General features: G+C 33.1%; 1 protein-coding gene across 1 annotated transcript; it reads left to right on the top strand.

Moving 5' to 3' along the window:
• The first annotated feature begins 2,032 nt into the window (after nt 1-2,032).
• On the top strand, nt 2,033-14,430 carry LOC136026373 (uncharacterized). The gene is made up of 5 exons (XM_065702918.1): nt 2,033-2,129; nt 3,450-3,695; nt 5,497-5,916; nt 9,541-9,711; nt 13,605-14,430. Exons 1-5 carry the CDS (start codon nt 2,118-2,120, stop codon nt 13,827-13,829), a joined length of 1,074 nt encoding a protein of 357 aa, XP_065558990.1. The 5' UTR covers nt 2,033-2,117; the 3' UTR covers nt 13,830-14,430.
• Nucleotides 14,431-16,368: the final 1,938 nt, after the last annotated feature.

The following is a 16,368-nucleotide window of genomic DNA, read 5'->3' as shown; positions in this document are numbered from 1 at the left end:
CCATCCAAAACCAAATAACTGGCTATACCAGGGATCAAACCCTTGCCCCTTGGACAAAGGATTCTCAAACCAGCATAAAGGGCACTAAAAATTTTAATTTTCGTTTGATTGAGTCCTTTCCCGATATTTTAGGACTATTGGTTTGATGCTTTTACCCCTGGGGAAAATAAACAGAAAAGGAAAGAAAAAATAAATAAATAAACATTCATCTGTGATCTTCCTTTTGGTAAAAAAAAAAAAAAAAATACAAATTCCACATACTTGTAGATGGGAGTTTGAAACTTCTACAATGGGGTGTTTCAATTTCCATCCTTTTTTGAAAATCTGGTGAATTTTCCCAGGCTCGTAGCTTTTGAAGTGTAATACTAAACTTAATTAATCTTTTATACTTGGAATCAGCAGAAAAAGCCAATACTTTTGACATATTTATTGAACTAAAAGTTTTGTTTTTTAGAGTTTATGTTACTATTGAGCCGCGTCGCTGTTTATTTACAGTTTACCTGCTTATTTCCTAGTTACATTACCAGGAAGTGTTTGATTCCAAATGTATAAAATTCAATAATTTTGACGTTACCCACAAAAAGATACGAGATTGAGAAACTTTGCCTAATTTTCGAAAAGGGGTGAACCCTCAAAGAGGATAGCTGTTACAATTAAAATCATAACGTCAGATTCAGTATATCAGGAAATTTTATTGTAGATATTTGAAGCTCCTGTCTACATAAATGTAGGATTTAATTTTTGCCAAAAGAAAAATCACCAATGTGTATTCATTTATTGAATCAATGTTCTTAGAAGGTCATGAAAGGGCTCATTCAAACAGAAGCAAAAGTTTTATTGGCCTTTTTTAAATGAACAAAAATACGGACGGACGACTAGACCCTTTCAAGTCTTTTTTCCCCAAAGTCACCCAGTTAAAACTTTGATATAGCCATTTGGTTCAGCATAATTAAAAAGTCCAATAACTATGCCTCTGGGGATGACATGGCTCCCAACAACCCTTGGAGAAAAGGTCTTAGGTTATGCACTTAGTTAATTGACTACTTGCAGTATTTTCTATTTAGATATAACGTAAATCTTTCGCGGAAGGGGCAAATTTCATCCAGCGGTTGGGGTTTTTCCACGGGGAAAATTTTCCGTAGAGAAGAATTTTCTGGGAGGGGAGGAATTTCCTGAGGGCATTGTAAAATGAGTGAATTTTGGAATTCGCACACCGAATTCTTTTCATTTGTTTGCTTTTTTTTCATGTACAACTTTATATTTGGATAGAATGCTCCGTGGGTCAGAGGAAAATTTCAGCAGCTCGAAACTGTGTCAGGGGATTTACTTTGGGGATTTACTAAAAATATATAGGGGAATATATAAAAATATAGGGGATTTACTTCATATTTACTTTGGAGTTGAAGCCAAGGGGCATTTTGTTTCCTATATAGGTTTATTGGACAAGGTGGTTCTAATAGTATACATCGTTTTTTGTATACAAACTCCTGCAAATATTACTGGATTTTTCTTTTGAGCTTCTGTAACGAAAAAATTGAATCAAATTTTCTCCAAAACAAAGGAGAAGAGAATATCATGTTACGCGTGTCATAAAAACAATAGTTTAAAAAAAAATCTATTTGTGGCTAGCCACAGTAATTTTTTGCTGTCAAGCTCAATAAGAAGACTGGTAATTTTATTTTTGTGGTTTACATTAATGGTAAAATATACGAAACTGCTATATTATCTACTATAAAGTAACTAGAATTAACTATTCCAGATGGTTAATATTTCCCAGATGAAGATTCTAAATAAATACTCTAGCCTAATTTTAGACATTGGGTGGGTTTTACCTGAAAAGGGTTGATTATCGATAATTCTGGACACCAAAATGTAATTTATTTAGCTGGTATGTTCCATTTTTCTCCAGCCCAAAAATATTACCCTATTCAGAATTAGAGATAAATTATACCTCAAGATCAAGGAACTAAATGGACATTAATTGGATTATCAAATTTTGAAGACACATGATCAATGTTAATGAGTTTATAGACTTACTTCCTTGTGCTTATATAAACAGCAGTGGTCTGAAAATTTGTCAGTAGTTTTTCTCATTTTGTTTTTATCTCAATTAAGTGATGTTCATTATTGTAAGTCTTGTTATCAAATCTAGTTTTTATCTAATGTTGAAATAGTAGGCCTATTCACTAGTGAACATAACCAAGAATGCTGGTTTTTTTTTTAGAAAGATGACTATGGACAATTTTTTGGACCATTGACATTTTGATAATCTAATTGACAACAAAATATATAAAAATCAATTAAAAAACACGTGATTTGAAGTCATTAATGAGGAAAACTTTCGATTGACCATATTTGAGTAGGCCTATAAATAAGCACACAAAGGGCTGCTTGCCCTTTAAAGCTCGAATTGTATACATAATGTGCGAAAAGGGGTATTCTATGAAGCTCATCATAATTTTGAATTTTTAAACATATATTAGAAAGAAAACTTTGGTATGCAAGTTGGAGTTTTATCACAGAAATGTAATTCTCTGAAGGAAAGCAAAAAATATTGAAGGAATTCTACACCTTAACTCTACCTTAAATACAGGATGACAAAGAATAATGTGAGCTTATGCGATTCACAGTTAGAGACATGAGCATGGTGGACTTTTATATTGAGAGATTGAGTTTTCTTTCAATTGTTTTGGAATATTTACCACATCTTTTTGAAGTCTGGTCTCAACAGTATGGTGTAACACCACACAATGTGGGGCAATCAATGTCAGTTTGATTGTGGAACCACCATATACCCAATATACTGATATTAAAATAATTAAGAGACTTTTGATAAGCCTTCAAACGACGCTCTACTGAAATAGACATTTACCTGATGTCTTCTTTGATATTGTTAACTCTTACTGTCTTTTTTGAATTTATAATTTTTAGGGAAAAACATTTCTTAATTATTGCTAATCCTTTACATGAAATATACAAAGGATAAAAGTTGATGCTCCTAACAGATGTCATTGAAACTGAACTTAGTTTGAAATACCTTTTGTCTCTATTAGTACATACATTTTTCGACGAAGTCATTTGTATTTTTGTGATTTCCCTAGCCAGTTGGAGCAAACTTCCACTTTTATTAAATATTTTTTTCGTCAAAAAGAGCATAGTGGTACAGAAACTTATAACAATATTTAGCTAACGCTAATCAAAAATAAAATATTGATGTTTATTAGTCTTTAAAGCAACATGTATTCACTTTTATTGGTTCTTTAAATATAAACTATACCAACCTCACTCCCTTTGTGCCCCAGAAAATTCATTTGTCAGAATATGGCTTTTATTTTGCTTATACATGACATGGTTGCAGAACTATTAGTGAAAATTTGATTAGTTTTAAATCCAAAAATCATTTTTCCATGAATGAAAAGACCGCAACTTTACTATAGTCTTCTTTTCAGGTGTGTATATTAGCAAATATTTTTGTTCTTGCTATCTGCAAGCCCATTGGCATCAACAAAGCTATAAGCCTAGGCTCTTCCCAAATAGATGGCATTCCAGGAGAAATATATTTTATACCACAAGATCAATCATTAGCAGACATGTCTGGAACAAACCCAGGCTCTAAATCCCGAGCTTTCGTGATGTTGCAAGCTTTCCCTCAGCCGTTTCCAGCAGGGCCCAATGGATTCTTTGGTTTTCCTGAGGTAAGAAACCAGTATGATGCATTAACAATTAAATTGATGTATCGATATTTTCTGTGGTGAAAGGTTTTTATCTTTGGGTTATTCAAAAAGAATAAGCGAGATAATAAAAGCGTTTTTTTTTTTCAAATTTCCACCAAGTAGTTAAAGTGAACTTTTGGTAAAATTCTAGACAAGCTCCTTTTCGGTATCAGGGAAAGACGATGGGAACATTAAACTTTCAGTAATGAATCCACTGCTAAAAACACACTCTGAGAAAGTATTGCTAAGCTACTATGTTGACCCTCTCCTGATTTCAAATTCTTCGAATTTTGCTTACTTGACAGGTTTATTGGAATTATGACAAAACATCACTATACCTTAATTTTCAGATTTTAATTTCTTTTTCTCTGGTATTAATTTTGAAAATGCGATTCCTGTTATTTTCGGAGAATTTTAAGCCATATCAATGGGTTTTTTCTAGATTTAGGAAATGTATTTGTAGATCTTAGAAACCAAGTAAATTGGGATTTAGCAAAGTTGTAAAGCTGAAAATACTTTTTTTGTACTTTAGTTAAGCAGATCTATTTTGCAAAGTTTCAGTTTTATAACAAAAAAGTTTTTAAAGGTCATCAAAGGTAAATACCCTCTAGAAGGAGAAGGAGTGGAGATATGTGCTTCAAAATACCTACCCAGGACATAATTCAGTCTGCAGATCCATACCTGAAAGCTTCATTTCGCTAGCCTAACCCGTTTCCAAGATAGTGAAAAGTAGCTCGTCTAGAATTCCACCAAACTTTTTTGTAAATCAGTAAAATTTTCGTTCTACGTTAAATATGCCTTTTCGCCAGCCCTAACACTTATTTAGACATGAGGTTACTTTCTGATAGTTCCATTCACGTTGCGCATATATTTCCCAAGTCTTTATAGTTCTTCACTGGGTTGGCAATGCTGGTTTGGTAGCTGGCTGCAGTAGGATCTTAAAATACATATCCGCATTAAATTCAAGGTCCCCTCTCCGTATTTTCACCTGTTTACTTTTCACAAAATTGCCTTAGTGGGTGACACTGAAAACACATATTATACATCTGTTCTTGTGTTTTTTATATTTGTCATAGTATTTGAGTTAGCATTTAGTGTAAAGTTTTCCCCCTGAAACATAGGCTAAGCATACTCTAATAATATATATTATCATACTTGTGTCTAAACATACTTCAAGACTAACGAGATGTATGTACCACCTACAAAACTGAGGAAGGGATTTGGAGCCTGGAGAGCCTTTGAGAGAATGGTACATTAGAAAGATAAGGAAAGAAGACAAATGCTAGAAAAAAAACATACAAACATATACAAACCCAAAAAAATCAGTGATGTTTGTATGTATCCTAGACTTGTTCAGGCTTCAGTATGCGGGGTGAAGAGGACTGGGAGACATGTGCAGCGGATACTATTATCATATTTGGAAAACGCTTTGAGTTTGGATTCAAATAGTGGGTAATATGGATTGTATAGACATTCAGAATAAGATTTCATGTTTAAACTTAACCTTACTCAATATTTTGATCGGTATTTTTCTTTATAACATAACTCTTATATTTTATTATAAAATAGTTATCATCAGCTTATTTGTGGAAAGATGTGTTTTTATGCATTTGTTCAAAAAATTTGATACTTGAATTGTTAGTGTTTTTCAATACTATTAATCTTGAACCGTTTATTTTGGTTTCTTTTATAGAAAACTAAAGCAATTCCTGACTCTACAAAAGCAATTATTAGTTTGGAAATTTAATTTTATGTTAAGATCATAAAGAAAACTATTTTTCAGCATCAGCCGATCATACTACGGCAATCATTACCGTTTGGGTACCCAGGCGAACAGATAGAAAGCTTTGTTCCAAAGCGTCCAGTCACATCAACCACAGCAAAAACACATTTATTAAAACCAGTTTCAAAGGATATTGAATTTACAACGTCTAGACCAGTTGTTACGACGACGAAGCCAGCGCCTCTTGCAAGCTTGGGGCCTACAGCTTCAAGTAAGGTTTCCTGGTCAGCTACAGTAAGAACACCTCAGCCAATAATTGCTCCCACTCCTTTTTCAACAGAAATCCCAGTTCGTAGCATAACCAGCCCTGAGATGTCGAATTTTAAAAAATCATCACAGCCATGGCCTGTTTCAGATATTTCACAAACCTTATCACCATCAAAAGCTTTAGTGACGGATAAGAGATTTTCAGAGGAAAGAGTAAGTTATTTATTAAGCAATTTTAATTGTTTAGTTAAGGCATGTCCTTTCTTTATATATCTGTCTTTTTATTCCTTGAGGAGCGGCTCCAGTCGTTTATGTTTATGTCGTTATACCAGCTTGTAATTTGTTTTGCAAGCTTTTTAATTTGTAACTACAATAATTTTGTAATTATACGAACAATCTAATTCGTATTATTTTTTCCATTAAAAAAAAAAATACGTTCTGAGACCATACTGGCTATGCATGACGTATGAAAACAAAGAAAAGAAATAATAAATGAAAAGAGAAAAATCAAATAGGTGAAATCGAGGATTTTATTAGCCAGTAGCAAAATATGAAAAACAAGCAAATATTTCGACAAGGACCTCCGCCAAGTCTTCCTCAGTGCTAAGAAAAAATAAGAAAGAAGAAAAGAAAACAAAGAAACAAAGAAGAAACAAACAACCAAATCTAACCTTCTTAAGTGAACTGTACGAGAAGAAAAAAGACACTGAATCAAACAACAAAAACCAACTTGAAATCAATGAAAGAGAAGTTACCAATTAGATTGCAACAGATTTCGCCTGTCTACAATTTCGGTTTTCATTAGATATGCGGACAGGTTGTCTTAAATTAGACTGGGCGAAAATATTCATCGAGTGTTTTAATATTAAATTGTTATAAATTGGGGTTAAGAAAATATCTCTCGTGTCTCTATTCAAATTTCTATTTATATGTTTTTTTTTATCTCAATCGCCTCTTTAATAGATTGCGGTAGGCCAATTACGGTAGATATTAAAGTTGCCTGTTCAAAAAGAACTAAATGGTCTGGATTTTCGTATATATGCTGGACCAGAGCTGAATCAAAGTTTTCATTTTTATTTTCCAATCCCATGGACTTAACTATTGAAATTTTCTGTTCATGCAATCTTTCCCCTAGATATTGATGGGTCCTGCCAATGTAAAATTTTCCATATGAACACGGGACTCTGTAGACACCACTACCTAGTATAGGGCCCATTTTATCATTTCCCGAGTTGAAAAATGTTCAACTTTTTGTTCAGTTTTGAAAGAAACAGAGAGATTATGTTTTTTTTTTAATTTTTCTAAGTTTGCCGCTGCGTTTCGAGACGTATGGTAATGGAGTGAAAGTTTTTTTCTCAATTGTCAGTGTAACTGAATCAAGGGGGACGGGCTCCCTATTTTCTTGTTTTACCTTTTTTAATCATCCATCTATTATATTTTCAATGAGATTGATTGGGTAGCCGTTGCAGAATAGAATATCTTTAACATAATCTAACTCGGATTTTACATGATTACGTGAACATATTTTTAGAACTCTGTCGACTAAAGAAATTACTACCCCTCTTTTTACACAAGGAGGGTGATTTGACGAGATATGTAATCCCGATCATTATGGGTCGGCTTTCTATATATAGAAAATTCAAGGCTAGGAATATTTTTTATAATTAAAACATCCAAGAAAGGAAGCTTTCCTGAATCTTCCAGTTCTATTGTAAATTGAAGATTCGAACGAAAAGAATTCAAATGTGCCAACAAATCTTTTAGAGAGTCCTGACCATGTTCCCAAACAGCAAGAATATCATCAACGAAACGAAACTAGAGAGAGTGTTTTGAGGTGAAACTATTCAAAGCAGACTGTTCTATGAAATCCATGTAAAAATTAGCCAAAAAAAGAGAGAAAACAGTGCCCATAAGTAGACCCTTGACCTGAAGGAAAAAAAATTTCTCGAAACATAAAATATAAAAAGAATTTGTTGCAAAGACGTACAAGCGTCATTATTGTGTCAATTTCCAAGGTTTTATAATCTGACCAAGCAGAATTTTCCTCTAATCTTCTTTGTAAGGCCTGTTCACATTTATGGACATCGCATGAAGTGTACATGGAAACTGCATCAAAACTAGATAAGATTTTTCAGCTTCTCAACAAGATCTATGGAACTTTTTATGTAAGATTTCTGTGTTGTTAGAAGAGACTTGAAAATTGTAGCTAAGAATCTTCCTACACCTGTAGCTGGAGAACTATAACATGCTACAATAGCACGTAATGGAGTATCCTTCTTATGGATTTTGAGTGGACCATAAAATTTTGGGGCTGAACAACCTTTTGGGTAATTTTTTCTGTACAGTTGAGGGTTGATTAGTCTATTGTCTTTTAAAATGTCTAATTCTTTTCTCAACTGCTTGGTGTATTTATCTGTGGGATCAGTTTTTATTTCTTTATAAGTATTTTTATTCAATAAAAGGGTATTTAATTTATTTTGATAATCTGGAGAATCCGTAATCACAACTCTGTTTCCCTTGTCCGCTCTTGTAATTACTGTATTTTTATCTTTTTTCAAATTTTGGAGGATTTTAATTTCTTCCTTTGATTGAGTTGTAAGCGACAATGACAGCTTATAATCCAAAATACTCTTTACTATTTCTCCTCTTAGTAGGTCTGGATTTTCAACTTCACCATGAGAGCTAAAAATTATTTCTTTTCTTTGTTTTCATACACCATTTAAAATAAGGAGTAAAACAAAAATCTTATTGATTTCACTTTATTCTAGTATTACATCTAGTTTGCTGTTGTAACAAAATAACCTCAACAAGTGGGATTGAGTAGCATTAATTAGTACAAACTTTTGATCATGTTATACGTTCATTATATTGACATGTACATTACGCTGCAGTTTATGAAGCTAAGCTCAAGCAAAGTTTAGGATGACCTGTAAGCATATTGTGTTATGCCCAAAGAGCAGAGATGTGGTGAAAGTAAAAGCTTGAAAATGTCTTCCTGCAAACTAATTTTGGTTTAATTTTTATTCCTGAAAGCTTCATTTACCTAACAAAACAGTTTCCAAGTTTAGAAAACTCATTCTTTTAGGAGCACGGAGGCTTTAAAAGAGATAGAATAGCAAAATATCTCAGATATAAAAAAAAGCTGGAGTAAAACATTCAGAAGAAAACAAAACCTATTTTTGAACCGAATTATTTGGTTTTAATCCAGTCCATTTTTAGCTGAGGTAAGGATGCTGGGACTGTTTTGAAAAAAAAATAAATAACTTTAGTTTTATCGATTTTATCCTGTTGTAAGTTTTTTTTCTTAAATATTTTTTTATTGGTGAGGACGGCCCTTGGACAAAGGGCCGAAATATTCATTCTAATTTGTTTCCCACTGCCTTATGATATTTCCTATTGTTCTTGTTTTTGGTGTTTCTGTTTGTAATGTTAGGACACATTAGCCATAAGAAGACCAAACTGGATATATTTGTATATTGCACGGGCAATACATTTGTACCACTATAGCGAGATCCTCTTCCTAGTTCAGGGATTCCAAAAAAAAAAATTGGATTGAATTAAACTGTTACAAAACCCTTTCTAAGGAGTGAGTAAGAGTTTAGGGCTTGAGAAAAATCGTATGCTTTTCACTCCATGTGTATGGTATCTTTTGAAGGGGAGAAGCAGGGAAGGGGTATATGATTACCCATCTGATTAGTAGGTTTATGCAATATCTGATTCAAATATAGTATGCATACAGAAAAGACCAGATTCAAGATTTCAATTTTCCTCAATTAAAATAGATTTTTTAGCTAAAACTACACTGAAAAATATAACTGAAATATGATTTTATTTCAGGTTCCTGCAATATACGACTTCAACTATGGTATAAGCGCAAGTAATGGAGACGTTAAGTCAGCACAAGAAAGCAGAAATGGGGACAAAACTGTTGGACAATACACTGTTAACGACCCTGATGGAACTGTAAGGGTAGTCAAATATACAGTAGATGGCGATAGTGGATTTGTGGTAAATATCCTCTTTACTTTGTTTATATTTGAATTTTTTTTATCTTTATTCTTTTGTCTGCCCAGATGCCTGTCAAAAGCTTTGTTTAAGGTTGCAAAACCTTGACAGATCTGTCAATATGGGGAAGTCTAGTACCTACAGACTAGTAAAAGAGCAAACCACAGCCTGTTATAGCAATCATTTCAGAATAATTTTAAAAGAATCTGTTTAGAACTCAGACAAGAAGGTTAATAGAGGCTCCTCCCCTCTCACTCAGTTATGCATTAAACTTCGAAGCTTTGGAAAAAGTTTAGTGTTTTAAACCTTGGATTAAGGCTTAAACCTCAACAATATATAGAGTTTAGTTAGGGTATAATTTAGTTTCCTTTTTGAAATTTGTTGTTCAAGATTAGAAAATTTAATGTTATGTGCGTGTTTGGTTGAAAAAATTATTTATTCTGATTTTTTTTTCTTTTCAGCCACTAATTAAAAAAAAACTATTATGTTATTTCATTTATTCTATTAAGCTACTTTCTATGCTGTGGAGCAACACAACTGCTTTCGCAGTTGTTCTTTTTTTTTCTTTTTCTTTTTAGTGATCAGAGGTTGGTAGCTCTGATGTGGTAAGAGATGCACATTCTCCAAAATTTTTCCCAAGTACGGGAATTTTGAAATTGGACAGAAAATATTTCAGTGAAATCCGTGAAGTTTCCCAGTATTTTTCACAAAAATAAATAAAACTTATTCTTCCTATGTTGTACCTGGTGTTAAAACAAAACTATTCATTTCTGGGAAAATAAAATTTTTCAGAACAATTCTTCTCACAATCCTGCAGAAAATTAAATTATCCTTATGAAAACCAGAGAACAAAAATTCCGTATTTTCTCTCGATTTCCTGAAAATAATTTAGGAAAAATCGATCTTGAATGAGAAATTCCAATTTTGTGGCTTATTTTCAGAAATTTTTGGGTTGATAGGTCTTGCACTTTAATTGAGCAATTTTACAAAAAGCACGCAAGAAGATGTGAGTTTTTTTATATACGAAATTGCTCTGTTCACCTAGAAATTATTTCCAGACTTGGCATTACGCTTAATTTCTTATTCATATCCTTGAAGTAACTTTTTCTAGACAACATAAAACTTTTCTAATGTGTATAGACAGCTCTTCTAAGAACTTGAGCTGTTTAACTTTTTCCAGAAATAAAATCGACTCTGCAAGTTTTTTTTTGTTTTGACGTTTGGATTTTGCAAATTCCCTATATTTTGTCAAAGTAAAATGTCCTAGCTTTGACGTTGAACTGTATAGAAATCAAATAATATGAATACTCAAAAAGTTTCCTATGTTCTGTTTTCAAATTCTTCTTAAATCCTTGGGAAATAGCACTCAAACACATAATTTCAAAACAGAAATTCATATTTTTTTAAAGTTTTGTAATTTATTAAATTCTAGGCATTTAACTTCATAAGAATTAAGCAAGAAAACATGCACTCTTTAATATCCAAGAAGGGGTAATACACTATGACTTAATTTCTTAAGTTATCATAGTGAATCAACTTGCTTAAATCCTATACTTTTTTCTAGACAAGATAAACTTCCAACGCGTCTTATAAACAAGTCTTGATCTTTCAAGAATTTAATCTAACATTTATCTTCCCGAAATAAAGTTTTCAATGGGACTTTTCCAACGCTGAACTTTTTATTCTGTGAATTTACCGCAATTTATCACGTACAAAATGCAAAAGCATCTAAGGTCAAAAATTTCAATTTTTTAAAAATTTTTATCTGTAAATTATTAATTTGACGCATCTTATATTTTAACCCAGTAGAATTATGAAAAGTACATAAGATGACTTGCTTTCTATTATATAATTTTTTTTTCCAAGGCGGATACAAAGGTCTTAATCTGACATTATAGAAAGGAGTTTCTATTAAAATGAACTTGCACTAGTTTTGAAGAAACAAAATTTCTTCTGTAACCTCTTCTGTTTCTAAGTTTTGATTTTCCTAATTCGCTACAGTTTCTCTATTTGAAATGGTTTAGCGTGGAAAATAAAGTTTTTAGGAGCCAAATAATTACAAATACTGATAAAACTTCATCTTTGCTCTTCGGTAACCAAAGCGAATTCCATAATATCTTATGGATTTTTGGGATTTTTCTCATAAAAATTGCTTTATGCACTTACAAATAATTTCGAAAGTTATATTGGGGCTTTAAATTTGTCACTGATATTCATTAACCGCAGCAAATAGTATACAACCTTAATACAAACTATAGTAATAACAATACAAATACATACTTTGACGTTTTGTATTTAAATACTAGTTCTGTGCATACTTTTTGAATTTAAACAAAAGGAATAGTTGTGGGAAAAGTCAAAGTCATGGCCAATTGTAGAAAAAAGCCAAGACAGATTGTTCAATTAAGTGGGCAGCCCAGTCAAGGTTAATTTTACCCCTTTGACTGCCGTTGTTACTGTCTCCCATTTATGCTACACCTCTCCGTGCATACGTGTCCCTTCACAAATGCCGAACTAGAGTCGTACCTGTTGGAGGTTCTCGCTGGCGAACACACGCAGGTTGACTACGGGTTGACTTATTTGAAAATTTTCCTCTCATGCATGTCACTCCACAATGCTGAACTAGAGTCAACCCTCTCATGCTAATTCACGGTGGGTTCAACCTGTTGGAGGTTCTCTCAGGTTAATTCACGGTGGGGGAAGGGGGAAGCAATATATTGACAAATTATGTTTGTATCCACAGAAGGTGCACACAGACTTTCAGGAGCTCTCTATTTTATACGTAGATCTTACAAATGATAACTTAGAATAATGATTACGCATATTCAAAAATCATACGGGAGCTTACACATCTAGTTGCAGGTTTTTCTCCGAAGCAGTGGACCATGGGTCACAGTTACTACAACACTTCACGGGGCAAGGGCTCTAGATACCTAACAACTGCCTCATTAAACTTTATGTTAAGCACAGACTTAAAAGACTAGTTTTTGATGTGCTGTTGATTGATTATTATTTGTGCTTGGTGTTGGCTAAATTATTTTGCTAGAATCACTGCTAAAAAATATTTGTAATCAATTCTAATTTTGAAACTATAAATGCTGATTGACACAAACTTTATACAACTCTTAATGAGGAAAGTAAGTTTTTAAATATAACAAAAATGATCACAAAATCGAATGTCTGTAAAATGGTGCCAGATCGAAAAATAAATGAATAAAAAGAGAGTATATCACTAAAATTCTTAAGGTCAAAACCACTTGAAGGAGGGGGGGTTAACACCTTACCTGAAAAAATAAAATCCTGCACAAAACAGTGTGGAAAGGCATTTTGATACGGAAGGATTGATATTCAATTTTTGTCAGTGACTGAGGTCTTGAATCGTAGTTTAAACTACTTAATAGGATCCAGATTAAATAACAAAACATAAGGGGTTTCAACAGCTGTCTATAATTTTCGTATGGTTTGTCTGAAACTCCCTTGGACAATGTAAACCCAATTTGACAATAATGCCAGAAAACATAATGATCAATACAGAGGCACTGGTAATAAATGAAGTTTAAATGAATTTAATTTTTTCACCTTTCATTCTTTTCAAAAATTATTTTTTCGAATAGGTGTTGCTTATTCAGTTCTTTATAGCTAAGGTAATGAAAACAGCGAAAGAATGTATCTCTCTTATTTTAAATTGGGGATTTCTCTTCCATAGTGACATCTCTAATATTGCCATCTATTTGCTGTGCGTATTTTGCTTTAATTGGGATTTCATTCCCTCTTTTGGCAAGATTTGTAATACCAAATTAAGGTCATGGAATCAAAAACAAATCTTCAAGAACTTCCTTGCTAAACAGCTTTTCAAGACTGCTGTTCAAAATTAACTAACTTAAAATTTTTACTAGGCAACAGTGGAGGTGCTTGGAACCCCGGATGTCTCTAATCAACCCCTTTCAAATGTAGACTCCACCAGAACAAGAACTACCACATTTTCTGGAGCTAAGAACTCAGGAAACGACCCTAAACTGAGCTCAACCCAAAGAGCTGATCCAATATTTGGAACGTGGAATGCCCAGTATAGAGACCCAACTACAAACTATGTATGGAACACTAAATCCACTGAATATTAAAAAGTTTAATCTTCCAAAACTTTTCTTTTCTAAAGAAATATATTATATTCTGTTGATTCAGTTTACTGAAAACCCATTTAAAATATAGTAAAATAACTATAACCAAAGTGTGTAGAGCTAGACATTGAGAATCCTGTAATTATCAGAATAAACAGTTTCTGTTTTAAAAATTATGGATGCTGATGCAGAGCTCTCGCATCATTGACCACAACCCAAAAATTACCTATAGGACATTTTTTTTCCTTTCTCTTTTTCCCTTGTATTTTATATGAAACTTTTGGCCGTTCCTATAAAATTGGACAGTTAAGATACTTCAATTAAAAAAAAAAATTATGTATTTTATTTTACTTTTTTGTTTTCTTATGTATTAGATTTAGTCCCTATATTTACTATGCATTATAAAATGTTATTGTTTAAGTTTATGTTATATTGACACATACAAATTTAGATGATATATATCCTTTTCGAAAAATTAACAAGGCACTTTTTTATCCATAACTTTGTTTTGTATCAAAAAATCATGACTAAAAAGGGGTTGTAAGGGTTTGATGTACGGTGTGTCTTTTAATTCTTTAGTTTAAAATATATCATATTTTTGCTACTTGTCAAAATTTTTTGTTTTATTTTTTTTCTGAGACATATGTGTATCCACAGTAGCCGGGTGGGAACAAATCTCTTTTTCTATGATCTATACAACAAATATTAATGAAAACATGTTGAAATACTCCGAGAAAAACTCTAATAAAACTTGTTGTTTTTCAAATTTGGAAAAATTTTATGTTAATGTAATGCTATCTGATTTTTTTTTTTTTTTTTTTTATAACTAAACTACTTTTAGGACACCTAATTTTTTTTTAAACAAGATGGCTGAAACAAAACCAATAGACCAGAATAACAAATAATATTGAGAATGAAGTACCGGTGGCGTCGTTTCGGGGGGGAGGGGAGCAGTTACCCCCATTGCATTCGACTCTCCAGATGGAGACCCCTCTTGCCCTTCAAAAAAATGCTGGAGCTACGCCCCTGTGAAGTATTAAAGTTTTTTTAGAATGTTTTTTATACTCAGATTTACAGTGCCAGGTGCTTCATTTAACAAATACACTTGTGTTTTTTTTACCTCGTTTTACTTCAAGGCTGTAAGTGTCGTGTGTAAGTGTTGAATCACGCTTCCATCGAATTAGCCAAGATTTGGCATCTGCTAAGAAAATATTAGCACTAAGCTTCGTGATTGGTCGAAGAAGGGATGGGATGACCGCCTGTCCAAATTCCCAACGATGGTAAATATCAAATTCGGCAAAGGACCAGCACTGGCCTTGGGCCAAAGTGGATAGAGGAGACTGATGTCATTCAGTATGCCGAGCAGTACCCTGGGAGGTAATTCCAAATAGATGTGAAAAGCCAAAGGAAGCAGCTCCTCGTTTTTGTTTGTAGGAGTGAACCGTTAAAGTAACTGGGTCCATTTAGATGTGCTCCTTCCTGCTTTTTTAATTGTTTAGAGGAAGGAAAACCGTGGGAAAACTTGTGAAAACATGATAAATTCATCTACTTCCTTCAGTTTTTTGTCAATTTTTTTTTTTTGAGAAGTTAGAGCAAGTCAAGAATAGCAGCATAGTCAGCCCTATAAGCTTTGTCTTGGGTCTTTTCAAGCAGAAAAACGAATATTTAGGATTATCAGCAAACACTTAGCACCCACATTTAGTGATGATTCTCCTGAGGGAGTCGTGAAACTGTTTGACTAAGCTAGGTGGGTTATGGTTTTGTGTTAAGTTATCCAAATCTGTAATCCAGCAAGCTAACCATAAGTAAATCAAGATACTCGTCCTACCATGTTCAAATGGCTCTGTAACAATTTTTTGTAAGGGCCGAAAAAGGAACATACCATCATTTTCATGTCTAATTAGTCCGAAGTTAGTGATTGGTCCAATCAGAGACAAAAATAAGAACTGTTGTGATGAAAAGTTGGGAGTGGTGGTACTGTAGGAAAGGCTCTCGGATACCTTTGTGCCTTTACTAATGCGTCTTCGAAATCTCCGTTTGCTTTCAGTTAAAAGAAGATAATGGCTACCTACCTTTAAAAAAAAAAATAGAAGGATAGAGTTTGGAAGAGTTATGGACCACTTTGATCCTCTAATCCAACAGATTGAAAATCATTGCTTGTTTTGCTTTAAAAGCTGCTATCTACCTTTCTTCTAGGACCTACCTAATCCATTTGGAGCTTTGACCCTCTTTAATTACCCCCTGCCTTACAACCTCCCTAATAGCGAAATTGGGTCTTCAGACGCCATACCTTTCCCTAGTGATCCTTTTTTTCTTTGTTCTTTGTTTGGTTTTTTTTTTCAGATTTATTGCATCTAAAAGGTAATCGTTAGATCTTGGTAGAGGGATTCTTTTAATAATAAATCAAAAGCTGTAGTAGCATACTTTTTTGGCCTCGGTACATCCTCACAACCCCACAAAGGATGACATAAAGTTTAGAGGTAGTCGGTTTCAAGAATGAAAATACTCAACTAGAGCATATGCATAGGACACAAATTTAAGT

Source organism: Artemia franciscana, chromosome 4 (assembly GCF_032884065.1).
Source record: "Artemia franciscana chromosome 4, ASM3288406v1, whole genome shotgun sequence".
Lineage (NCBI taxonomy): Eukaryota > Metazoa > Arthropoda > Branchiopoda > Anostraca > Artemiidae > Artemia > Artemia franciscana.
Note: the sequence above shows the minus strand (reverse complement) of the source record. Positions and strands in the feature narration are given on the sequence as shown.

Bases quoted from the DNA above. Each gene is read 5' to 3' on its own strand.
- LOC136026373 (XM_065702918.1), top strand. The intron at 5,917-9,540 runs GTAAGTTATTTA...ATTTTATTTCAG, and splicing joins AGAGATTTTCAGAGGAAAGA to GTTCCTGCAATATACGACTT. The intron at 9,712-13,604 runs GTAAATATCCTC...AATTTTTACTAG, and splicing joins ATGGCGATAGTGGATTTGTG to GCAACAGTGGAGGTGCTTGG.